Source organism: Alosa sapidissima, chromosome 7, assembly GCF_018492685.1.
Source record: "Alosa sapidissima isolate fAloSap1 chromosome 7, fAloSap1.pri, whole genome shotgun sequence".
NCBI lineage: Eukaryota > Metazoa > Chordata > Actinopteri > Clupeiformes > Clupeidae > Alosa > Alosa sapidissima.
In genome coordinates, this window is record NC_055963.1 from 15,321,545 (window position 1) to 15,341,481 (window position 19,937).

The following is a 19,937-nucleotide window of genomic DNA, read 5'->3' on the forward strand; positions in this document are numbered from 1 at the left end:
TACACGTGTTTCCCCACAGCAGGCAGGAGGCAACTGCTGCAGATAGCATACAGTTTAGTTAGCTAACAATGGTCTGTAAGATATTTAATCATTTTTAGATAGCACATGATCATCATTCTGTAAGAAGATACCTCGCAGATACCTGTTTTCAGCCAGTGCCAAGATGTTTGAGAAAGCATTTCGTGTGAAGTCCAATACAGTAATTAAAGGATCTGACAGGTGTGACTTCTTGCTTACTAGATTTCTAGCCAAAATAAAAGTACTCAATGCAGAAACAGATGTAACTAGTCAATTAAATAATGTATTTATCTTGTGTTGTGACCATGTTAACGTTATAAATATCACCCAGCTTCGTCGCCCGCTCTTTGTCCCATGCGAATCTTGTACAGTATGCAGTAACTTCTGGACAGGGACACTGATAAAGTTAACCATTGTAACTTTAATAACTGAACTGAAACATTAACTTTTGGTGTATTTCACGACAATTCTCTTATCGTTAGAACCTGTACCGATTTATCTGATTAAACACTGGTTGTGTACAGGCTCAGGACAAAAGAAAATGCAGAATTAGTGGCCTGTAGCCTAACACCAATGAAATTAGTCGATTGCGTGATGATTACTAACTGGCATCTCTCTGGTTGTAGGAGAAAGCTACGAGCTGATATCTCCGCGGCGTTTCCATCCCTCTCGGCGGATGAGCTGTCAGAACTCGTTCCCAACAAAGATGAGTTGAATGTGGTGAAAGTTTATGCTCATAAAGGAGATGGCATTACATTTTATGTACTCCACAAGAATCCTATCTTCTTCCAACTGGAGAAACAGATTTACCCCACAGGTACAAAGGAAGTCATTGTTGCCAAACCCCGTTGCTCTTGTCCTACTATAAGATGGCATAGTGTTGAAATGCTGCTCATTTGCATACATTGATTCAAGTAATTGCCTTTCATTGCTTTAAACTAGGAAGTACTGTCTGCAATCGTGTGAACTTCATGTGTACAATGCTGTACTGCTTACATACATTTTAACAGATGTTGTCGTCTATTGATCGAAACCCTTTAAAAAATATATTTTTCAGTGTACACCCTCTGGAGGTATCCTGATATGCTCCCAGCGCTCAGAACCTGGCCAGCAGTTATACAGAAATTAATTGGCGGTGCAGGTACTGTATGTCGGAAGAAAAGGATTTTTATAATCACTAACTTTGCAACTCTGTCTGTGTCACTGGTTAACGACAGAACCGTTGTTTAGCGACAGAACACCACTGACAATGTGAGCATGCCAAAATAATTCCCTATTATGTGTTATGCCACAGAGAGGATTTCTCAATGCATTTACACATCTGCCCATCTCTTCCCATCAGATCTCATGCTGCCTGGGGTTGTTGTTCCTCCGTCCGGTCTCCCTGAAGTTGCTCGTGGAGATGTCTGTGCGATTACTGTGGTTGGAAATAGGTATGCAAGACTGCACTTTCCAACGTTGTTTAGTGGTTAATCTATTGAATAGAATACATTTGTAAAGGTGAACAGAGCTTAGTGGCTGAAGAGCTCTGTGACTGAAGGTTGTCAGATCATTAGACTAAATGACTAAAAATTAGAAATAAGCTTGAAAGTTCCTCCTTAAGCTTGATAAATATTGTTTGTTCCAAGAGCGCCTGTTGCTGTGGGAACTGTTACCATGTCCAACTCAGAGATGGCAAGCAGTGGCATGAAGGGCAAGGGAGTGAATGTTCTCCACACCTACATGGATCAGCTATGGTGAGGACCACAGTTTCCCCTGTACTGTACTGCCCTGCCAGACCTTCATTACTCTTACTGCAGTATTAATGTTTTTGGTGGATGTAAGGTATTTAATGCCTGGATAGCAGGACTGTTTTGTTGTTGCTCATAGCACTGGTGCTACAGAGGTTGATAGTTTTGTAGCACAATCCACAACATCTCTAGCATCGCATCGGTTTGTAGTTACAAACACCTCATCTGTAGGATACACTCTAGAAAACATTTGAAATAAGGTGTCACCAGTGCTAAGCTGATAAGTCATCCATAACACAGACTGATTTTTTTGTAGCATATGCTACATATATGTGATAGGGACGTTTACTCTTTCAGCTACCCATGTAAAGTTTCCAAGTTGTCTTTTTCTTTACCACAAATCTGTTCCCTTGTTTTTTTCCACAGGGCATTTGGCGATAAGAGTGCTCCTCCTACCATCGCTGCGCACGATGACAAGGATGTGGCGGAAATGTTAGAGGAGGGTGGAGGTGAAGACGAGGAGGAGGAGGGAGAGCAGGAGAACGGTGAAGGAGAACCTCACCCCACCCCTGAGGGCAGTCGGCTGACGAATGTCAACTCTACCTGTCCAAACATCCAGCAACTAAGCCTAGCCGAGGGCGAGAAGGAGCAGGCCGATGAGGAAGACGCAGGAGAAGAACTGGAGGACCAGGACTCCAGATCTCCTCAAGGTGAGAGAAACTGAAGTTTCACAGAGGGAAAAATTAAGGGATTTCAGTGAGATCGTCTTTCCCTGCCTTAGGGCTTGTTTTGTGCCCTGTTTTGAAGGGATAATATGTCAAACTGTGCTAATGAAGGCCTTTGCGAGCAGCGGAATGACAGTCCTGTCAACCTTGTCAGGCAATCCTGCAGCAAGAACAAAAGGCACAGTCTTTAAGGTTTCCAGGAAGGTTCAGACTGAAGAATTAACATTAAATGCCCATTTTGACACACAATTACAGTTTTAACACACAATTCATAGTGTGAGGAGATAGATTGATTAGACTATGAAGACACATACTTATGTCATTATTCTCCAACCATGTATGCGAACATGTATTAAACTATTCATAGTTTATTTGGACGCAGAATTGTAAAAGTCCGGCTTCAGAAAGTATGAGTATCTGATCTACCTGGCTGAGATGAGTTGTGCTAATTAGAATCTGCTGGTTTAGTGAATAGTTGGAACAAATATGTGGTAGGACTTTTACTTTCTGAAGCCAGACTTTTACAACTCTGTTCGGACATACGTAGTGCAATGACTTTGTCATGTCATTGTTGATAGGTCCCTGATGTTATCAGCACAGCGTGCGAACGAGGTGTCTGCAGGAGGCCCTGAGGTGCTCTTGACCTTCCTGGGGCCTTCATGATTAGAGAGGAGACACAGCTCTGGGCAGAGGTCCTTGCTCCAGGGATTCCAGGGGTACTGTGGAATTAGAGCCTGTCTGGTGGGAATGTTGACGTGTTGTTGTTGTCTTTTGCTGTTGTTTACAGAGCAGATGGATGAGTTACTCCTCCAGTGTTTCTTCCATGCACTGAAAACCAAGGTGAAGAAATCAGAGCTCCCCCTGTTGACCAGCACCTTCCTGCGGATCCACATGGTGTCCTGCTGGTATGACTATCCCCACTCATCTCATCCCCTAGTCACACACCCCTAAAACACACATTAAAGGAATTATCCGGAGTAAAATGCACTTTAGATCAATTTACGGATGATTGGGAGTACATACGTTGAGTTGACATTAAAATCATGTCATTCGGATGTGTTTTGAGAAAGTTCGATTTTACCGTTTTTAGTCAAAACTCGTTAGCCTGGAAGTGACCAGGGCAAGTCATTTTGCCGCTACAAAATGCTATTTTTATGTCTCTTCTACAGTTCCAAACAACATTACACTGACGTGGTAGTGAGTAGAGGGTCCCTAAAGCCAAAATGAAGTATCCCGAGGTCTTTATGTGGTCGGATAGAGAGTCCAGAATGAATTTCATCAAGCCAGTACCTTTGTACTCTGGATATGCGCGCTTCCCACCACTTACTTCTACCACTGTACTGTAGCTTGAATGTGATTCCCTTGCTGTAAGTCACTTTGGATAAAAGTGTCTGATAAATGAATAAATGTGAATGTTAATGTACTTTTTCCTTCCTTCCAGCCCTAGTGGGAAGCAGCTTGACATTAAGAAATCTAGCTACAAAAAGGTATAGTGTTTTTTATTTTATTATATATAAACCAGATTCCACTCTACAACACAACAGTTAAAATAATAAGTCGGAAGAAGCCTAAGGAATAACAATACAGTGCATTTGCATGCACTGTAATTATACTCTTTGTAACAGTTTTTTTAATTATTATACCCCAAACAGCGTTTCAGTGATATAGTGGTTTATTTCTCCATTATTTAATCTAAGAAATTTTTTTCATGTTATCCAATGTAAATTGGAATGTTGCGATTTTGCTATTATCTCCTACAAAAACAAAAGAGCAAATGGATTCTTGTGACTCACTATCCTGTAGTGATGTGGAATAGAATGCTTGGGGTAAATTGCTAAAGATAACAGAAAAACATCAAATGGTCCAACTAGACACTGTGCTATTTCTAGAGATCCATGACAGAAGTACCAGGCCTGCTGGAGAGTGTGTAGAACATCTTTAGCTGAAGAGTAAGTAGGCCAGACTCATGAAACACAGTTGCATCAAAGAGATGACTCGCAAGACCTCATCAAAAATATCTCACCGAAACACCACATAGAGCAGAGCTTGCCTTTTAGGATGAGAAGTGTCGGACCGTTCTGCCTGATATAAAACAGAATTCAGTCCTTTTCTTCTCACTCATCTCCTGTTTCTGTGCTCTCACCCCGGTTACTGTCTCCCTCCAGCTGTCCAAGTTCCTGCAGTGCATGCAGACGCAGTACCAGCTGGTGCAGGTGAAGGAGCTGAGTAAAGGCGTGGAGAGCATCGTAGTGGTGGACTGGAAACACCGCGAGTAAGTCTCCCGCACTCCTTCTTGGTCACTCCACACCAACACACTCACAGGGTGAAACTTGACTTAAAGGGGCAGTCAGCGATGGCACAGGAAGTTGTGCTTGTTTATGTTTATGTTTATATTTACTACCAAGGACTATACGACACACACAGGAGAGGTAGCTCACCCCTCCCTTCACTATTCCCAGAGAAATTCCAAGCAGGGCTTCTTTTTTGTTTGGGGCCTGGCAGTGTACTCAAAGAAAGGGCAGCTAGCGGGTCGTGAGGAGATGATTGCTGAATATGACAAAAAATGTAATGGGCTTGAAATGGCGTGTGATTGCTGACTGCACCTTTAATCTTCATGCAACAGACTTTTGACAGTATTTTATGCCTGAATTGAGGCGTGGGCCAGGCCGTTACAGATTTGAAAATAGATGATTATTATATAATAGTTTTCTTATAGCGTTCACTTCATGCATAGACGTTTTCCTTGGTTTAAAGAGGAATTCCGGTGATTTATCACATAGATCTCTGTTTCTCTGGGGGCATGTTCATGAGCCCACATGTCCTCAGAGTGTAACGCTGTAGCTGCCTGGTAGCTCTTGCTGTTGGTTGCAGCAACTCGAGCTAGGTAGAACCGATTGTTTTCTTGTGATCGTTTCCCTCGTACCCACAGTACTCGGTGTCCTCGAGAAACAGAGATGTATGTGAAAAATCACTGGAATTCTCTTTAAAGGGACACCAGGCAACGTTTTCGTGTTAATTAATCATCTTCGTAAGTCGGTATATGGTTAAATGACTCATTACGGGGCGAATGAAGGCTCTCTTGCCCGCCCCTACTGCCTGTAGGAAGAATATCCCACTTTCAAGTTCGGTGTATCCTACCCGCCGACCGAAGCAGGATCAGTTTACAGCACAGAGGCAGGCTAACGAAACGCTAGAGATTGTTGCAAACGTGTGTATAATGGCAGAGCCTGCGAAGAAGCAGTGAAAACCCTTGACGGAAGATGCAAAGAAAAGGAAAAGAGCTTCAGACCGAGCGAGGGGGAGTTTCGTAGAGAAAAAGCATCAGGCTTGCCTGGTGTGCCTTTAAGAGCTGTGCATGTGTGTTCAAACCCTCTCTTAGGTCAGTAGCGTCACCAGACTTCCCATAGACAGTGTAATTGCCTTAAAAGAACTTCTGCTTTTGAGTCTGTGCATGCTTTTACCTCCTTTTCAGACTGCGCTCGTTTGTTACCCCCGAGGATTGTGGGCCAGTAGAGGCCCCAGCGGAGGCGGGGCCGGGGAGTGAGGCGCTGTACCAACCCCCTGAGATCACTTTGATGTATATGGTTACCGCACGCTTAGAGCCTCTCTTCCAAGATGCACACAAAAGGTGCGTGACTGCTTTAGTTGGGTAAATATGCATGTATCAGATACTTTGCATATAGCAAAAGAAAATGTATCCCACCGCATCTTGAAAGCTGTAATTATGTTTATGTTGAGTAAATATCAAACAGTCCGGGCTTTGTTTGGAGAGTTGTCTTGAGGTTGGCTCAGACTGTGCTCCTGTTATCCTCAGGAAAGGAGCAGCATTGCAGCCCGCAGACGTGAGAACCATCATCACTGACTACGTCAAGAACAATGAACTGGTTGATGGGGTCAACAAAAAGTGAGGGTTTTGCCATATGATTTAGTACTAAAAAGTTAGATGTTTTCTCACCTAACATGCTTATAATATTCTGTCTATGTTTTGGGCCATGTAAGTGTAAATGTTAGCAGTTCTGGGGCGTGTTTCCCAAAACCATAGTTGCTAACAGGTTAGCAACTATGGTTTTGGGAAACGCACCCCTGATCGGCATCTCTGTTCCCTTCACAGCTTCGTCACTATTAACCCAACTTTGTGTGACTGTTTGCTGGAGAAATCCGAGTACAATGAAATCGAAAAGCTCAAATGGGATGATCTCTTCACCAGGTAAAGGCCTCAAAACACAAGGCACCAAAGCGTATGTGAGGCACCGCACTGCTAGTGACTAGAGTGAGCTTGAGTTGACTGAATAGCGCCCTCTTGTGTTTGCAGAACGCTGGGCAAGATGCAGCAGTGCCACCAGCTGCAGTTCCCCGGCCAGCGAGCAGTAGTGAAGAAGGGCGCTGTGGAGCCCATCGATATCTCAGTGGCCTCCAGGGGCTCCAACAAGAAGGTACTTAAGTGGATTAGATAAGAGTATAAAAGATTCTACTCCCCTTTCTGTACTGTTATGGCCTTGTTCTGCGTGACCATCAGAAGTACTACTAAGTGATTCATCATCTGTGTGTTTATGTTTATATTTGTATTATATGTGTGTTTATGTCTATAAAGAATATGGTGTGTCTTTATTTCGGGTCTGGATATGTTGTGTCATGTTTTTATAAGAGTGTGTCTGTGTTCTCTGAAAGTAGTGTGTACTATTCCTTGGCTAAGCATAGAACATTATTCAGTGGAAGTGTTTTTATTGTGGATATAGAGCCATATTCCCCAGTTTTTCATATTTCATACCACTGCTCCTCTTGTGTGTGTGTTTCTTCTATGTAATGCATGTTCCTATGTGTATTGTAAAGTGTAAAGTGCTATAAGAATAAAATGATCACAGCGCAGTGAGTTGGGAGAGAGAAAGGAAGAACACATAGGCTACTACTGGCCAATCCTCTCCAATTGTTTAGAATTGGACTCTGGGCGTTTGGGAACAGCTGAGGGAGGAGGCTACTTGAAACTGCGAGTTTCGGTCGGTGTGAGCGAGCGGACTTTCAGTTGACAGTAATTAACACCCTTTTGAACAATCTAAGCTGTGCGAACGTCAGAGGGCGGTCTACGCTGATTCATCATTAGTGAGACACGAGGACAGCTGCATGCAATTCCTGTCAGCATAACAATAGAGGCTGTTGCTGAAGCGTCAGCGTCAGCCCTCGTTTCAGCCGTACTCGTTTAAGATGGACGCGGTCAAGACGAGCAAGTTTACCTGTGCAAGTTCACCGAGCACAGGCGCCAACAAAGGCAAAAATGTGCCATTCCACCATATCTGTTATCAGCGGCCATCGCAGAAAACGGCATTATGCCAGAAATCGCCTTAACCTCCAGCAACTTAAACGGTCCTCACCTACAGAAACCTCCTTCTCCATGGGCTTGTGGAACTGCTATGCCAACCACCTTTCTTTGGAACTCCTTGCTCTCACTGAGACTTGGGTCAAACCTGAGAACACTGCCACTGCTGATCTCCAACAAATGGAAATTCACCCCGCTACTGCCTTCAAACAAATATGTCTCATTCGAATTCCATGCCATCACAGTGATCGCCCCAGCAAAACTCTACGTGCTGGTCATCTACCGCCCTCCAGGCCAACTAGGTGACTTTATGGACGAACTTGACACTCTGCTGTCCTCCATCCCTGAGCATGACTGTCCGCTTCTTGTTCTTGGCGATATGAACATCCACTTAGATGCCCCAGGCTCAGCGGACTTTTTGGCCCTGATCCACTCCTTTGACCTCAAACTGGTTCAAAGCCCACCGACTCACAAAGCTGGCAAAGAGCTTGACTTGATCTTCACTCGGAACTGCAGCACAGACACCCTCATGGTGACGCCTCTCCATCTTTCTGACCACTTTTTCATCCAGTTCAACGTCAGCCTGACAGAACAGCCTCCGGCTCCTCAGCCGATGGTCACGTTCCGCCGCAACATCCGGAACCTGTCTCCAACGCACTTTTCCTCTGTGGTTGCCTCCGGTCTACCTCCACTCAACACCTTCTCCTCTCTGAAGGTTAATGAGGCCACAGACTCGCTCTGCTCCACACTGAGCTTGTGTCTAGACGAGCTGTGCCCTCTTACCACAAGGCCAGCTCGATCCAAACACTCTGGCATCCATGGCTAAATGATACCCTCCGATCGCAGCGCACCAAACTCAGAGCCGCGGAGAGGAAATGGCACAAATCCAAACTAACTGATGACCTCAAAAACTACCAGACACTCCTGACCTCCTTCTCAGCCAGCATCACTGCTGCTAAGACGGCTTTCTACAATGACAAAATCAACAGCGCTACAGACACTCGAAAACTTTTCTCAACCTTCAAATCGCTACTCAACCCTCAGCTGCCTTGAGTCTGTGCAAGGCTCTAACACTTGCCTACAAAGTAGTCTCTGGTTCTGCTCCCACCTACTTGAATGCCCTCATACAGACATACGCTACCTCCAGACCGCTGCGCTCCTCAGACGAATGACGTCTAGCTCTACCACCAGTACGCTCAGGCCAATCCAAACTTTTCTCATCTGTTGTTCCTCGTTGGTGGAACACACTGCCAGTTCCTACAAGGGCAGGGACATCCCTCTCCATTTTCAAAAAACTCCTGAAGACCCAGCTCTTTAGAGAACATCTCCTCTCATAGCAACACTTACAACAAGTCTTGCTGATCCTAGCACTCACCAGCCGTCTTAAACTGACACGTAACTGTTAAAAACAGCACTCACTGATGCACTTATTCTTACTGTACTCTAATGTTTTTTAAATTGTCCTAAAATTGTTGAGAATTGCTCTAAAACTTAAACTGTTTACCATGTTGTTAGTCGCTTTGGCTAAAAAAGTGTCAGCCAAATGTAATGTAATGTAATGTAATGATTATTATAGTAGTAGTAGTAGTAGTAACATTTCATAACTCTCTCCTTCTTTCAGGTCACCATGGTAAAGAACCTGGAGGCGTTTGGACTGGACCCGGCGGCGGTGTCAGTGGCCCTTCAGCACCGAGTTCAGGCCAGCGCGGTGCTGCACAGCGTGCCCGGTGCCAAAGACCGCGTTCTAGTGCAGGTCCAGGGGAACCAGATCACGCAAGTGGGCAAGCTGCTGCTAGGTAGGTATCACACGGCCCATGTGTCCTCATTCTGCTGCTAGGTAGGTATCACACGGCCCATGTGTCCTCATTCTGCTGCTAGGTAGGTATCACACGGTCCATGTGTCCTCATTCAGCTGCTAGGTAGGTATCACACGGTCCATGTGTCCTCATTCTGCTGCTAGGTAGGTACCACTCGGCCCATGTATCCTCATTTTGCTGCTAGGTAGGTACCACACGGCACATGTGTCCTCGGTAGCTAGGTACCACATGGCCCATGTGTTCTCCGTTTGGCCTCCTCGGTCCTGTAATATGGACTCCAGTGCCACATGCATCATCTTGAGGTTTGTTTTTATTGCAGTTATGGATTTATAAGTTTGTAAAAGGAAGAGAAACTGGCAGTTTGGTGTGTGTGTGAGGACGTAACCTGACACTAGCTGTGCCTAATGACTTTGTGGTTGTGGTTGCATGGGGTTTTCCATTGGTGACTGTAAGATTCATTAATTAATCCTGTGTGTGTGTGTGTGTCTGTGTGTGTGTGTGTGTGTGTAAAGATTTGACCTGTTTTGTGTCCTACAATAGCTGCTGTCTTTGCATGGAAGCCTATTTTTCTTCTGGTACACTGTTGATTGTTTATTGACACTGTTTACACTGAAACTTTTCATTCTTTTTGTAGAAAATGTAGGTAGTTGGTGAGAATAATCAACCCTTTTGTCTCTTTACAGATGAATACCACATCCCTCGTAAATATATCCAAGGACTAGATAAAGCACCCAAGACTGGCAAGAAGAAGTAGAGCAGTCCACCAGCACAATACCCACTCCATCACTGCTGCCTAGCCACCTCTAGCACTCATTTGGTTCACTACTGTCGACTCGGAGAGCCGCCCTACTCCGCGTTGGACCCTCACACTCACTTTACTGGTGTGTGTGTGTGTGTGTGTGTGTGTGTGTGTGTGTGTGGTGACAAAGTCAGTTGCATATGACGCATCACATTCAATAAAGCACCTGTCGCTCTGGGAACAGACTGTGTGTACCAGAGTGCTTCTTGGCTGAGAATGTATGATTGGTTTCAAAGCATTTGACTCCAGCATGGCCCTCACAATGAATTTTCTGTCCTGCCCTGGCAGACCAATTTAGCTAAATGATGTTATTGTAATTTAGAGGTAGCGCTCTCATTCAGATCTAATTCTAGCTCCGCTGTAGAGCTATAAACTCACCCAGACTTTCATATGAAATATTTACGTTGCATTGATTGCTTTACCATGTGGCAGTAAGTGGAGTTTGTGTTAACAGATTTAAACAAGCCTGATATGTATGTGCTCTATCAAGTACTTTGGTGGTGGCTATGCTCAGATCTATGGATCAAAAACACTTCATATGTTTGATTCCTCATATGCATGTAAAGATTCATGGGTTAACTGGGCAGTCCCCAGTCCTTGTGAACAGTCTATGCTGTGGCTCTGAGGCAAGCTTGTGATTGGCCGGAATATTGGCTGGAGATTGGCTGGTTCAGTTCAAGCCACTTTGTTTGTGGCCCTTTTTCCAGAGCCCTGCACTGGAGTTTGTTTGAGTTAATAAACTAGATGGCTAAAGGAATGAAAGGCATTTTGTGATAATCCATGAAAAGTGTACTGGACTAAAACGAAAGACTTAAACCCCTTACCCCTATCTTTAAAGACACTCTTAAAGATCTACCAAACTCCAAATCCATAGACAGGAGCAAGACAATGGAGGGTTATTCCATGTCGGAGCAGTTTGCCTGACTGCAACCCTCACCAGGTTTTGAACCCTTTCTTACACAATTGTCACAGCTAGCAGCTGTGCCTAAATAGGGATGTGTTCCCCCCACATAGGTTGATCAGGCCAGAAGCTTCCATATAGTACCATACTTGCTCATCCCCCTACCTGCCTGGCTGTATTGACCAGAGTCCAGCTGTACAGTGCTCCAGGGAGAACAAGCTGAAAGACTGATGGCCAGCCGTATGGGTCAAGAGGTTGGAGGTCACCTAAAGGTCAGTCTCTACCATTTTTTAAGCACTACTCACAGCTTTCAGTAACTCCTTGGTGCTGTCACCATCCACTGTCATTAGGCCTGTTCCACGCTTCATCAGTCACTGGACGCTTCAGACTGCAGCAGCAGCAGAGGTAAGGGCCATGACATGCATGCACAAACACACAGGAATGTAGAGGAGGGGGCTGCAAGTTCAGACATGGCCGACCCGCGTCTGTTTATGGCGTATGTGGTGTTGAAGGCCTAACATTGACCTTTTACACAAGGATATTTTCCACCTCCTGATAGTTTCCATACCCACCCCGCACCCCCTGCCCCTTTACAACAAGGAGAAAGTTACATACTGTAGCATTGACTGTAGTGACATGCAGGTCCTCAAAACATGTTTAATCTTTTAGTAATGTAGTATTGGTACAAAGCAATACTTGGCTTCCTTGAACATTGCAGACAGAATATTTTGACATCATATGATCATGATGATTTATGCCATGCCATGCCATGCCATGATGACGATTGATATATACAGTACATTTGTACGCATAGAGTTATGTTTTCCTGGCCTGCTTTTCCAAAACAAGTTTCAGCCATACATGGAATTCATTCTCCAGTAGCCCACATGTATCACAGCAAACACACCACAGTTTGTTATCCTCAGAGGGCCTTTAAAACACGTTTGCCTAGAAGGGTTGGGCTGTAATCAAATTCTTATCGGTGGACTAGAATCAACGGAAAGTCTCAGAATTAGGACATCAGGCAAGTTGTTGCAAAAACATGTTCTGTTTGAAGATATTAAAAATGGCTCTTGCTATGAGTGTGCAACACAATGTATTTCTTTTACTTTAAAATAAGTGCTTCAAACTCATTTTGATGCTACAATGACTTATAATACGGGGAAGGATGTCTCTGACTTGTCAATGCACGCACAAAACTTTTGATATTGCACTATGTGACGTTGTTGAATATTGACGCCAAGGGGCATAGATATAAATTCTTCCATTGTGTTTCTTTACTGTCTTTACATAAAATTGAGTCACATCCCTTTAAGAGGTTTGACAGTTATAAACAAGCTATTGAGAATGGAAAGAAAATGGAGCTGCACGCTTGGACGTTCCTCTGTATTTAACCTGGACAATGATGTCTGCTGATGATGGAAAATGATGTCCATTTATGTGGGGCATGAATTTTAATAACAAGCTCTGTTTTTATGCGGCAGACAGTCTGAGATACACGTCATCCAGTCACTTAGGTTTTATGGCCCAGCTCAAATAAGTTGGGTACACAAACACTGAAAATTAAGTCAGGTTTATAGAGCCAATGAGAAGGAGAGATCTGATAAGAAGACACACGAGTCTGTGTGCTTATGAGAGAATCACTTGTTGACCCACTAATAAAAGGACGAGGTGCTGATGGATATCTGCAACTGGAACCACTGCATGCATATGTTTTTACTTCCTTGTTTGAATACAAATCCGTGTAGATTTACTGGAAAGTGTTGCCCCTTACCTACCACTGCAAACACACACACACATACACACACACACTCACGCACACACTCACACACACAAATACATACAGTAAACAAACAACAGAGAAACATAAATGGAAAATTATACAAGTTCTCGTTATAATGTGCGATTCTGTCTGTATTTCTTTATTCTGCCCCCTGTGTCCCCAATCCAACTGCGTCCCAGTCTGCTCATTCGATGGATGTCTTCTTTTGAGGGGTGAGTGGAGAGAGTGGGCCAGGGCTTAGTGCATTTTTTTGCCTGTGCACCTTGTCCTTCCATTTTCAGCTCTCGGTGGAGCGGGCTTGTTAGAAAGCGTTCGGACATTTGAAGGGCCAGGGAGACGTCCGCTGGGATGTTTCGACTGCAAATGAACTTAAATGAGTGTGTCTGGTTCCTCTGCTGGTCTCTGCAGGGGATAAAACAGCCCGGTCCAAAGCAGAATGAGCCCATTAACACAGGGTTTACAAGGCAGGAGAGCTCACAGAATCTGCTCTTTCAGAGTGCCAGGGAAAGATTACACTCTAGCCTCCAGCGCCGCGAGCTGTGAATGAATTACTGTGAGATGATGCAGTCGCTGGCTGTGGCCTGGCGGGTGGGGGGTGGGGGGGGAACCTGCAATTCATATCTGTGAATAATTAATACGACTCTGGTTCACTCAAGCTTCCATCTTCCAGCTCTGTGGAGGTTTTATCCTTTAATGGCGGATGCCTGGAAAGCTTGGTGTCGGTCAGTCACTGTGGTTTGGCCGTTGTTACTGTGGCGGCGGACGGGGTCAGGCAGCGTTTCATCACAGCGAGGCCGTGTTTGGCGCAGGCGATGACCTCCTGCCTGAATTTGGCCTGTGTGGCGGCGTACAGGTACATGTTGACCGCCGCGTTGCTCAGGCACAGCATGGTGCCCAGGTCAGCCGCCACGTTGAGCGCGACGCGGTAGTCTTGTCGCTCCAGCTCGAGGCTGGACGTGCGCAGAATGAACTGGGTCACCGCGCGCACGGACGACAGAAGCAGGAAGGTCATGGACACGGTCACCAGCAGCACCACTGACTTCATCCGGCGTGAGCGCAGCAACGGTGGCGGCGGCGGTGGTGACGGCACCATCCCGAGGCTCGCCGTGGTAGTCGTTACCACGGAGACCGGCCGCTCACCGGTGGGCCTGATGCGGTTGCACTTAGCGATCTGGCGCAGCGTGAGCCCGTTGAGCGTCAGGATGACCAGAAAAGGCAGGATGTAGGAGAGCAGCGTCTGGAAGCCCACCAGCAAGTGAACGAAGAGGGTGGGCACCTGCGCGTTGTACACACACCTCCACCTGCCCAGCCGCTGGTCGTACTCGGACGCGTTGGCCCACAGGTAAGGCACGGCCACCAGGTGACTCAGCACGAACGTGCAGCCGATGGCCCACAATGCGCTGCGGGGCGTGCACAGGTGCAGCTTCAGTCTCCAGGTGTTGATGGCCAGAAAGCGTTCGGCCGTGAAGGTGACCACCAGCCAGGTGGAGGCGTTGTAGGAGCCGTAGGTGAAGAGGTCGCGGAGGCTGCACCACGGTTCCTGCGCCCAGAAAGGCTCCATGCTGTACAACTTGACCACCAGCTCCAGCACCACAGTAGAGAACAGCACACCGGTGTCGGCCACGGACATGGCCATCAGGTAGAAGGTGCTGGATTTGGACAGCTTACAGTTCCTCCTCCAGAAGATCAGGAAGGTGATGATGTTGGCTAGGATAAACGTTAATCAGTTAATCACACAGTCATTTCCACACATCCTCACAAGGATCAAACTGAACTCAGGTACTTGACAAGTAATATGCCTAAACAACTCCTGAACATTCAGAATTTCAATCACTGAAATAAAAAATCCAGTGAGAAACCATTTGTGGTAGTTATCCACAATGTAGTACAGTACGTATATGTAGTAGCGTGTGTGTGTGATGGTCGGATGGCTTTGAAAGTAAATACTCACAGGGTATTCCAATGGTGGCCAGGACTGGGTAGTAGATCCTTTGGAGGGTTATCATCCAGTGTTCCTGAGTGACCATGCTTTCGCTGTTAGCCTGAGCCGGACTCTCCTGCCCGAACCCAGGTTCTGTTTCATTCTGCCCGCTCATCTCTTTCTCCGCCTCTCCTCTTGTCGTCCTCTCCACCTGTTTGTTCCTTTTCTTCATCGGGCCAGAGAGACCAATCTGAGGCCGCTCCTCTGAGCTCCGCCCCCTTCTGACCGTACCTGGCGGTTGCCACGGCAACTCGGTCTGAGCAGCAGGGGGTCAGAATTGCCTCATTGTGGGAACTGTCTCCCTTTTTGACCTGACAGCCATTCCTAAACCCAACGTCACAGGGGTATTTCTGTATTGCTTGTTCCCGTAATAAAGAAGGGCCCTTTACGATTGGTGTTTATTAGTATGGTACACACACACACAGTTTGTGTGCACATACACACATCTCTTCATTATCACCTTTATCACTTATTTCATCTCTCTATCTCATCCTTCCTCCCTCCTTCCACACATACACACACAGTGTCTCTCTTTCTCTCTCTTTCTATCTCTCCCTCCCACACACACACACACACACACAGCCTCTTTCTCTCTCTCTCTCTCTCTCTCTCTCTCTCACTCTCTCTCCCCATCACACACACACACACACACACACACACACACACACACCTCAGTGGGTTAGTCTGGCACAGACACTGCTGGTGAGAGGTCCAGACAAGCCGATGGTCCACACAGCGCAGACATACTGCCAGGTGGGCAGGAAGTGGGCATGAAGTGGGCATGGGCAGAGGAATACAGCCAATGGCACACACACACACACACACACCTGTACACCTGGAATCTGTTCAGTTCCTTGAACCTATGGCCAGTAAGTAGAAAAATAGTGTGGACAATTAGATTCTACTAGTTTTGTCCAGGGTTCTTGGACTCTTGAGACCCTGAATGGTAATCTCATGTGAAAGATCATTTCTGGTTGTACCTTCGATCTCCTTTAAGAAGCTTAGCTGTTCAGGAACCATTCATTCTTCGTCTGGTTTGCCTTGTAATCCTCTTCAGAGGATTATTTATTTATTTATTATTTATGTATTTGTGCTGGCTGTAGCATGACGACTGATTAAATAATGTATCCCCTTTGTGATGGACAGAGCAAATCCGCCTCTTCAATGGCTTTTGTGTCTGGACATTGTATGTTGTCATTTGCAATAACCAGGGCAGGTACAAAAAGCATGTTGTCATGTAAGGACGACCATTGATCTCAGTGGCTTACAATGCTTCAATTGCAACATTGAATTCATCATGGTTCAGGCTTAGATTGAGTTATGTGCCCTGCCTTGTTACTAAGACTAATGACTTGTCCGGTGAATCACAAGGGCAGAGGGTGCCACGCTAAACACATGCAATGAGATGCCAAAGGTGCATTAAAGCATCTTGCCACAAGATGGCACTGCAGAAGAGCACTTCTAGCCAACATCCCCTTCAGATGGTAAAAAGAATTATCTTCCTTCATATTTCTTCTGATGCCGTGTACCGTCTGTTTGAAAACTGGTCCATTCTGGTCATGGCCATCAGATGGCTTTCATTGTATTGTTATTATTATTGTTGTGTTTTTCTTCCATCCTCTCAGTTGAAAATGCCACAAACTGAACGCTAAAGCCTGTGGTTGCTAAGCCGCCCATCTGATTCTAATTACTCTTAAAGTACTTTAGATCTGGTCCATTGTGAGGAGGTCCTCTTACTCTCAAGCACCATTGCCTGCAATGTTCTTTTCAATTCAGAGATGTTCTTGGTGTGCCCTTCATTTACTATAAATGCCTTAAGGGTTGGGGGGTATCTGTTGCTAGGGCAACTAAGATTCATGATTGGTTTGTCTGAGTGAGAGAGCTTGAGAGCTTGAATCTCTGATGTGGAGTTTTTATTTATTTATTTATTTAGAACACATCTGGGATCAGCTAATACTTTACACGGTCTTGAGAGAGATGGACCCTCTGTCCCATTGTTGGAACAAGTCTCTGTGCCCTGTGTGGAGACCCTTATTGTGTCCCTATCCGGGGGTGCATGGGAGTTACTGGCGGCAGATTCCTCTCCCACCTCAGCTTGGCCCTGCGTAGGCAGCAGTGGTCTCTCAGTGGGCGGCTCCTATCAAGGTTAGGCTCTTGCCTCAGGGCCCACTTGTAGTTTCCATTATAAAAATATAAACCTGCTTTTATATACAGCCCATTCACATGAAGAAATTATGTAAGTAAGCCCGGGGCAACTTCTAATGGAGAGCCGATGTTTGTATTTATTTTTCTATATATTTTACACATCTGAAATCCGGAGAATGGACGGCAGTTAATCCTGGGCTATATGGCAAACATTTGATCTGTTAGCTGGAACACCCTTTAATGCAACATTACAAACAACTCTTGATTAAGAGTAGATTTAGCTGTGTGTTAACAAACACTAAAGATTTCAAGCATGGGGGTCGGGGGGCATGCATGCATGCATGCATGCCTGCCTTTTGCCAGCTGATTGGTATTCCAGAGGTGTCCTGATTCCTCCGTAATTACCTAGACTCCTGGCTTATAATTAAATCAGGCATATAAAGTACATGCAGCCGCGCGGGGCTGACTTGGGCTTGGGCTCCGTCTCCGTCTCTGTGTGTGTGGGCGCCGCTGCGGTCGCTCACGCATGGCCGGCCCTCTAACCGTAGCCTGGAGCGAGCAGGGAGGAATGCCAGATATTTTTGTTGTTCTACAGGTTCAGAGGAGTCGTTGTTAGAGAGACGGGGTGGAGGATTCTACATTCCTTCCTGTTTCAGTGGCAGGGCCAAGTGGAGCATGGAGATACAGAACGGTAGCAGCCTGCTCTTACTCTTTAGGGGTGTCAGCTTGTTTGTTTAGGTGACACATCTCCAAGATTTAAAAAAAAAAAATTTTAAATGTTGCTGTCATTGTGAGTTGTTTTTATGGGGGAGGTGGGTGTCTGTGGATGCTATATCTGTAAGATGTCACAATTCTTACAAGATTATTATTCCCTACTTGATTTAATGTGACTGTTTTGGGACAATGTGTAGCTATAATGTGATGTTTGTATTCAGAGATGTGTTCTGTGTACCTGTGTGTTTTTAGTCATTAATATTAAATCCTAGTGGGTGTGTTTGTTTTCTTCGGTGTGTATAAGCGTGTGCATGTGCACGCGTGTGCGTGTGCGTGCGTGTGTGTGTGTTTACTCTGTTTACTTAGTTTACTCTGTTTCTTTACTTCTCAAGAGCTGTCCAATTGTCCAAAGTACTGGGCTGGGTTCTGTTCAGACTCTAAAGATGGTAAAGATGTTTCTTTCTTTCTTTCTTTTTTTCTTTCTGTCAATTCTTTTTTTTCATTCTTTGTTTCTTTGGGGAGGTGTGGGAGCGGTAAATATGTTTTAATATTTAGCTATTTTGTATTAATCAGTAAGTGATCCCCATGTTGTTGTGTTCAGTATGTATGGCAGATTGGGTGCTTCCCACATAGTCCTCATCCAGCTGTGTGTTAGCTTTGCTGCAGGTGTGTGTGTGTGTGTGTGTGTGTGTGTGTGTGTGTGTGTGTGTGTGTGTGTGTGTGGACGCCTGCTGCATGCGTCAGAGTGAGTCCCAGAGATGCCGAGAACCTCTGATCCATCGTCCAGATTATGTTTGCCGTTCCGAGAGGATTGCGATGGTAAAATGGATTACACCGCTGGACATTTATGTGTTTTCTCCCCCCCCCCTCCTTTCCCTTTTTTATTTGCAAAACTGCTTAACTGCTTTGATGATGAAAAAAATGAAATAAAATGGCTTATGATGGAGGGATCAGATTTTTTGGCCCCTGTTGTACTGGGATTGAGTCACGGATGGATAATGGAGGAGAAGAAAGAGAGAGAGAGGGAGAGAGAGAGAGAAAGAGAGAGAGAGAAAAAGACAGAGAGAAAATATGGAAAAGATACAGAAGATATACTGTATGTGCAGGGGTTGTTTTCACATATTGCATGTTATCATGTCGTACTCAGTTTGCGGTCAGTTCCATCTCCCGTGTGTTTGGGTCTCTCACGTGTGCCCTCCACTCCGCTCCGTATCCATCTAGGCCGACGTGAGGGGCTTTTGTGGAATCTGGCCCGTCCCCAAAACCCATTAAATCTCCTTGTTTTCCAGCATCTCAAATCTCTGTTTGAACTCCCCGGGCATGATGCGGGGCTTTTCTGGGTAAAGTGGGCTTAAAGAGCAGATTAGCGCTGTGCGCTGCACCGCACCACACACCGCTGTCCTGAGAAGGCCCGTATGCTGCTGCCACAGGGGCCACCAGGTTAGCATGGATCCCCACCCACCCAGCGCTGCTCTACCCAACGCATCATGTAACTACACATCAATCACACAGAGTCTGCTCGCTATTTCAGATGAGTCTGCTGCTATTTCAGATGAGTCTGCTGCTATTTCTCAGCACCAGGTGTTTGTTCACCTGAGACTGTCATTTGGTATTTTAACCAATGTGTTGAACAGAATTTGTATTTACTATTTTGCTACGTACTGGGTTCCCTTTTAGCATTATGTTTCTGTCTGAATATGTGAAATATAGTGACAAAATAGTGAGATATTTAGATTACGTATTATAGCTGTGCGCTGTGTACTTGTGTATTTTTAGTCATTAATATTAAATCCTAGTGGGTGTGTTTGTTTCCTTTGGTGTGACAGAATAGTGAAACATTAAGATAATGCATTAGAAGGCTATAAAGTTTCTATTATGATCCATACTAACCTTTGACCAAGACCTCCTAGCTTCTTATTAAGGACTTACCCATAATAAAGTGTAGCCATTTCCATATATACTGTACATACATGCATGTATACATACATACAGTATATTTTACAACTTGGTTCA

At 45.3% G+C, this 19,937-nt stretch overlaps 1 protein-coding gene across 2 annotated transcripts; it reads left to right on the forward strand.

The window, feature by feature from the left end:
* Positions 1-8: 8 nt before the first annotated feature.
* On the forward strand, positions 9-18,625 carry eif2d (eukaryotic translation initiation factor 2D). Of its 2 annotated transcripts, XR_006033023.1 has the most exons (16): positions 9-219; positions 645-835; positions 1,076-1,159; positions 1,361-1,451; positions 1,647-1,754; positions 2,175-2,458; positions 3,261-3,378; positions 3,915-3,960; positions 4,639-4,745; positions 5,946-6,101; positions 6,288-6,377; positions 6,585-6,680; positions 6,786-6,906; positions 9,406-9,580; positions 10,285-10,518; positions 18,591-18,625. XR_006033023.1 is itself a non-coding variant. In XM_042099255.1 (15 exons), the coding sequence occupies exons 1-15, from the start codon at positions 164-166 to the stop codon at positions 10,353-10,355; spliced, it is 1,794 nt and encodes a 597-aa protein (XP_041955189.1). In that variant the 5' UTR covers positions 9-163; the 3' UTR covers positions 10,356-10,585. The 2 variants fall into 2 exon arrangements, 1 of the variants encoding a protein (XP_041955189.1); XM_042099255.1 differs by lacking the exon at positions 18,591-18,625 and having other exon boundaries at positions 10,285-10,585.
* The last annotated feature ends 1,312 nt before the right edge of the window (positions 18,626-19,937 follow it).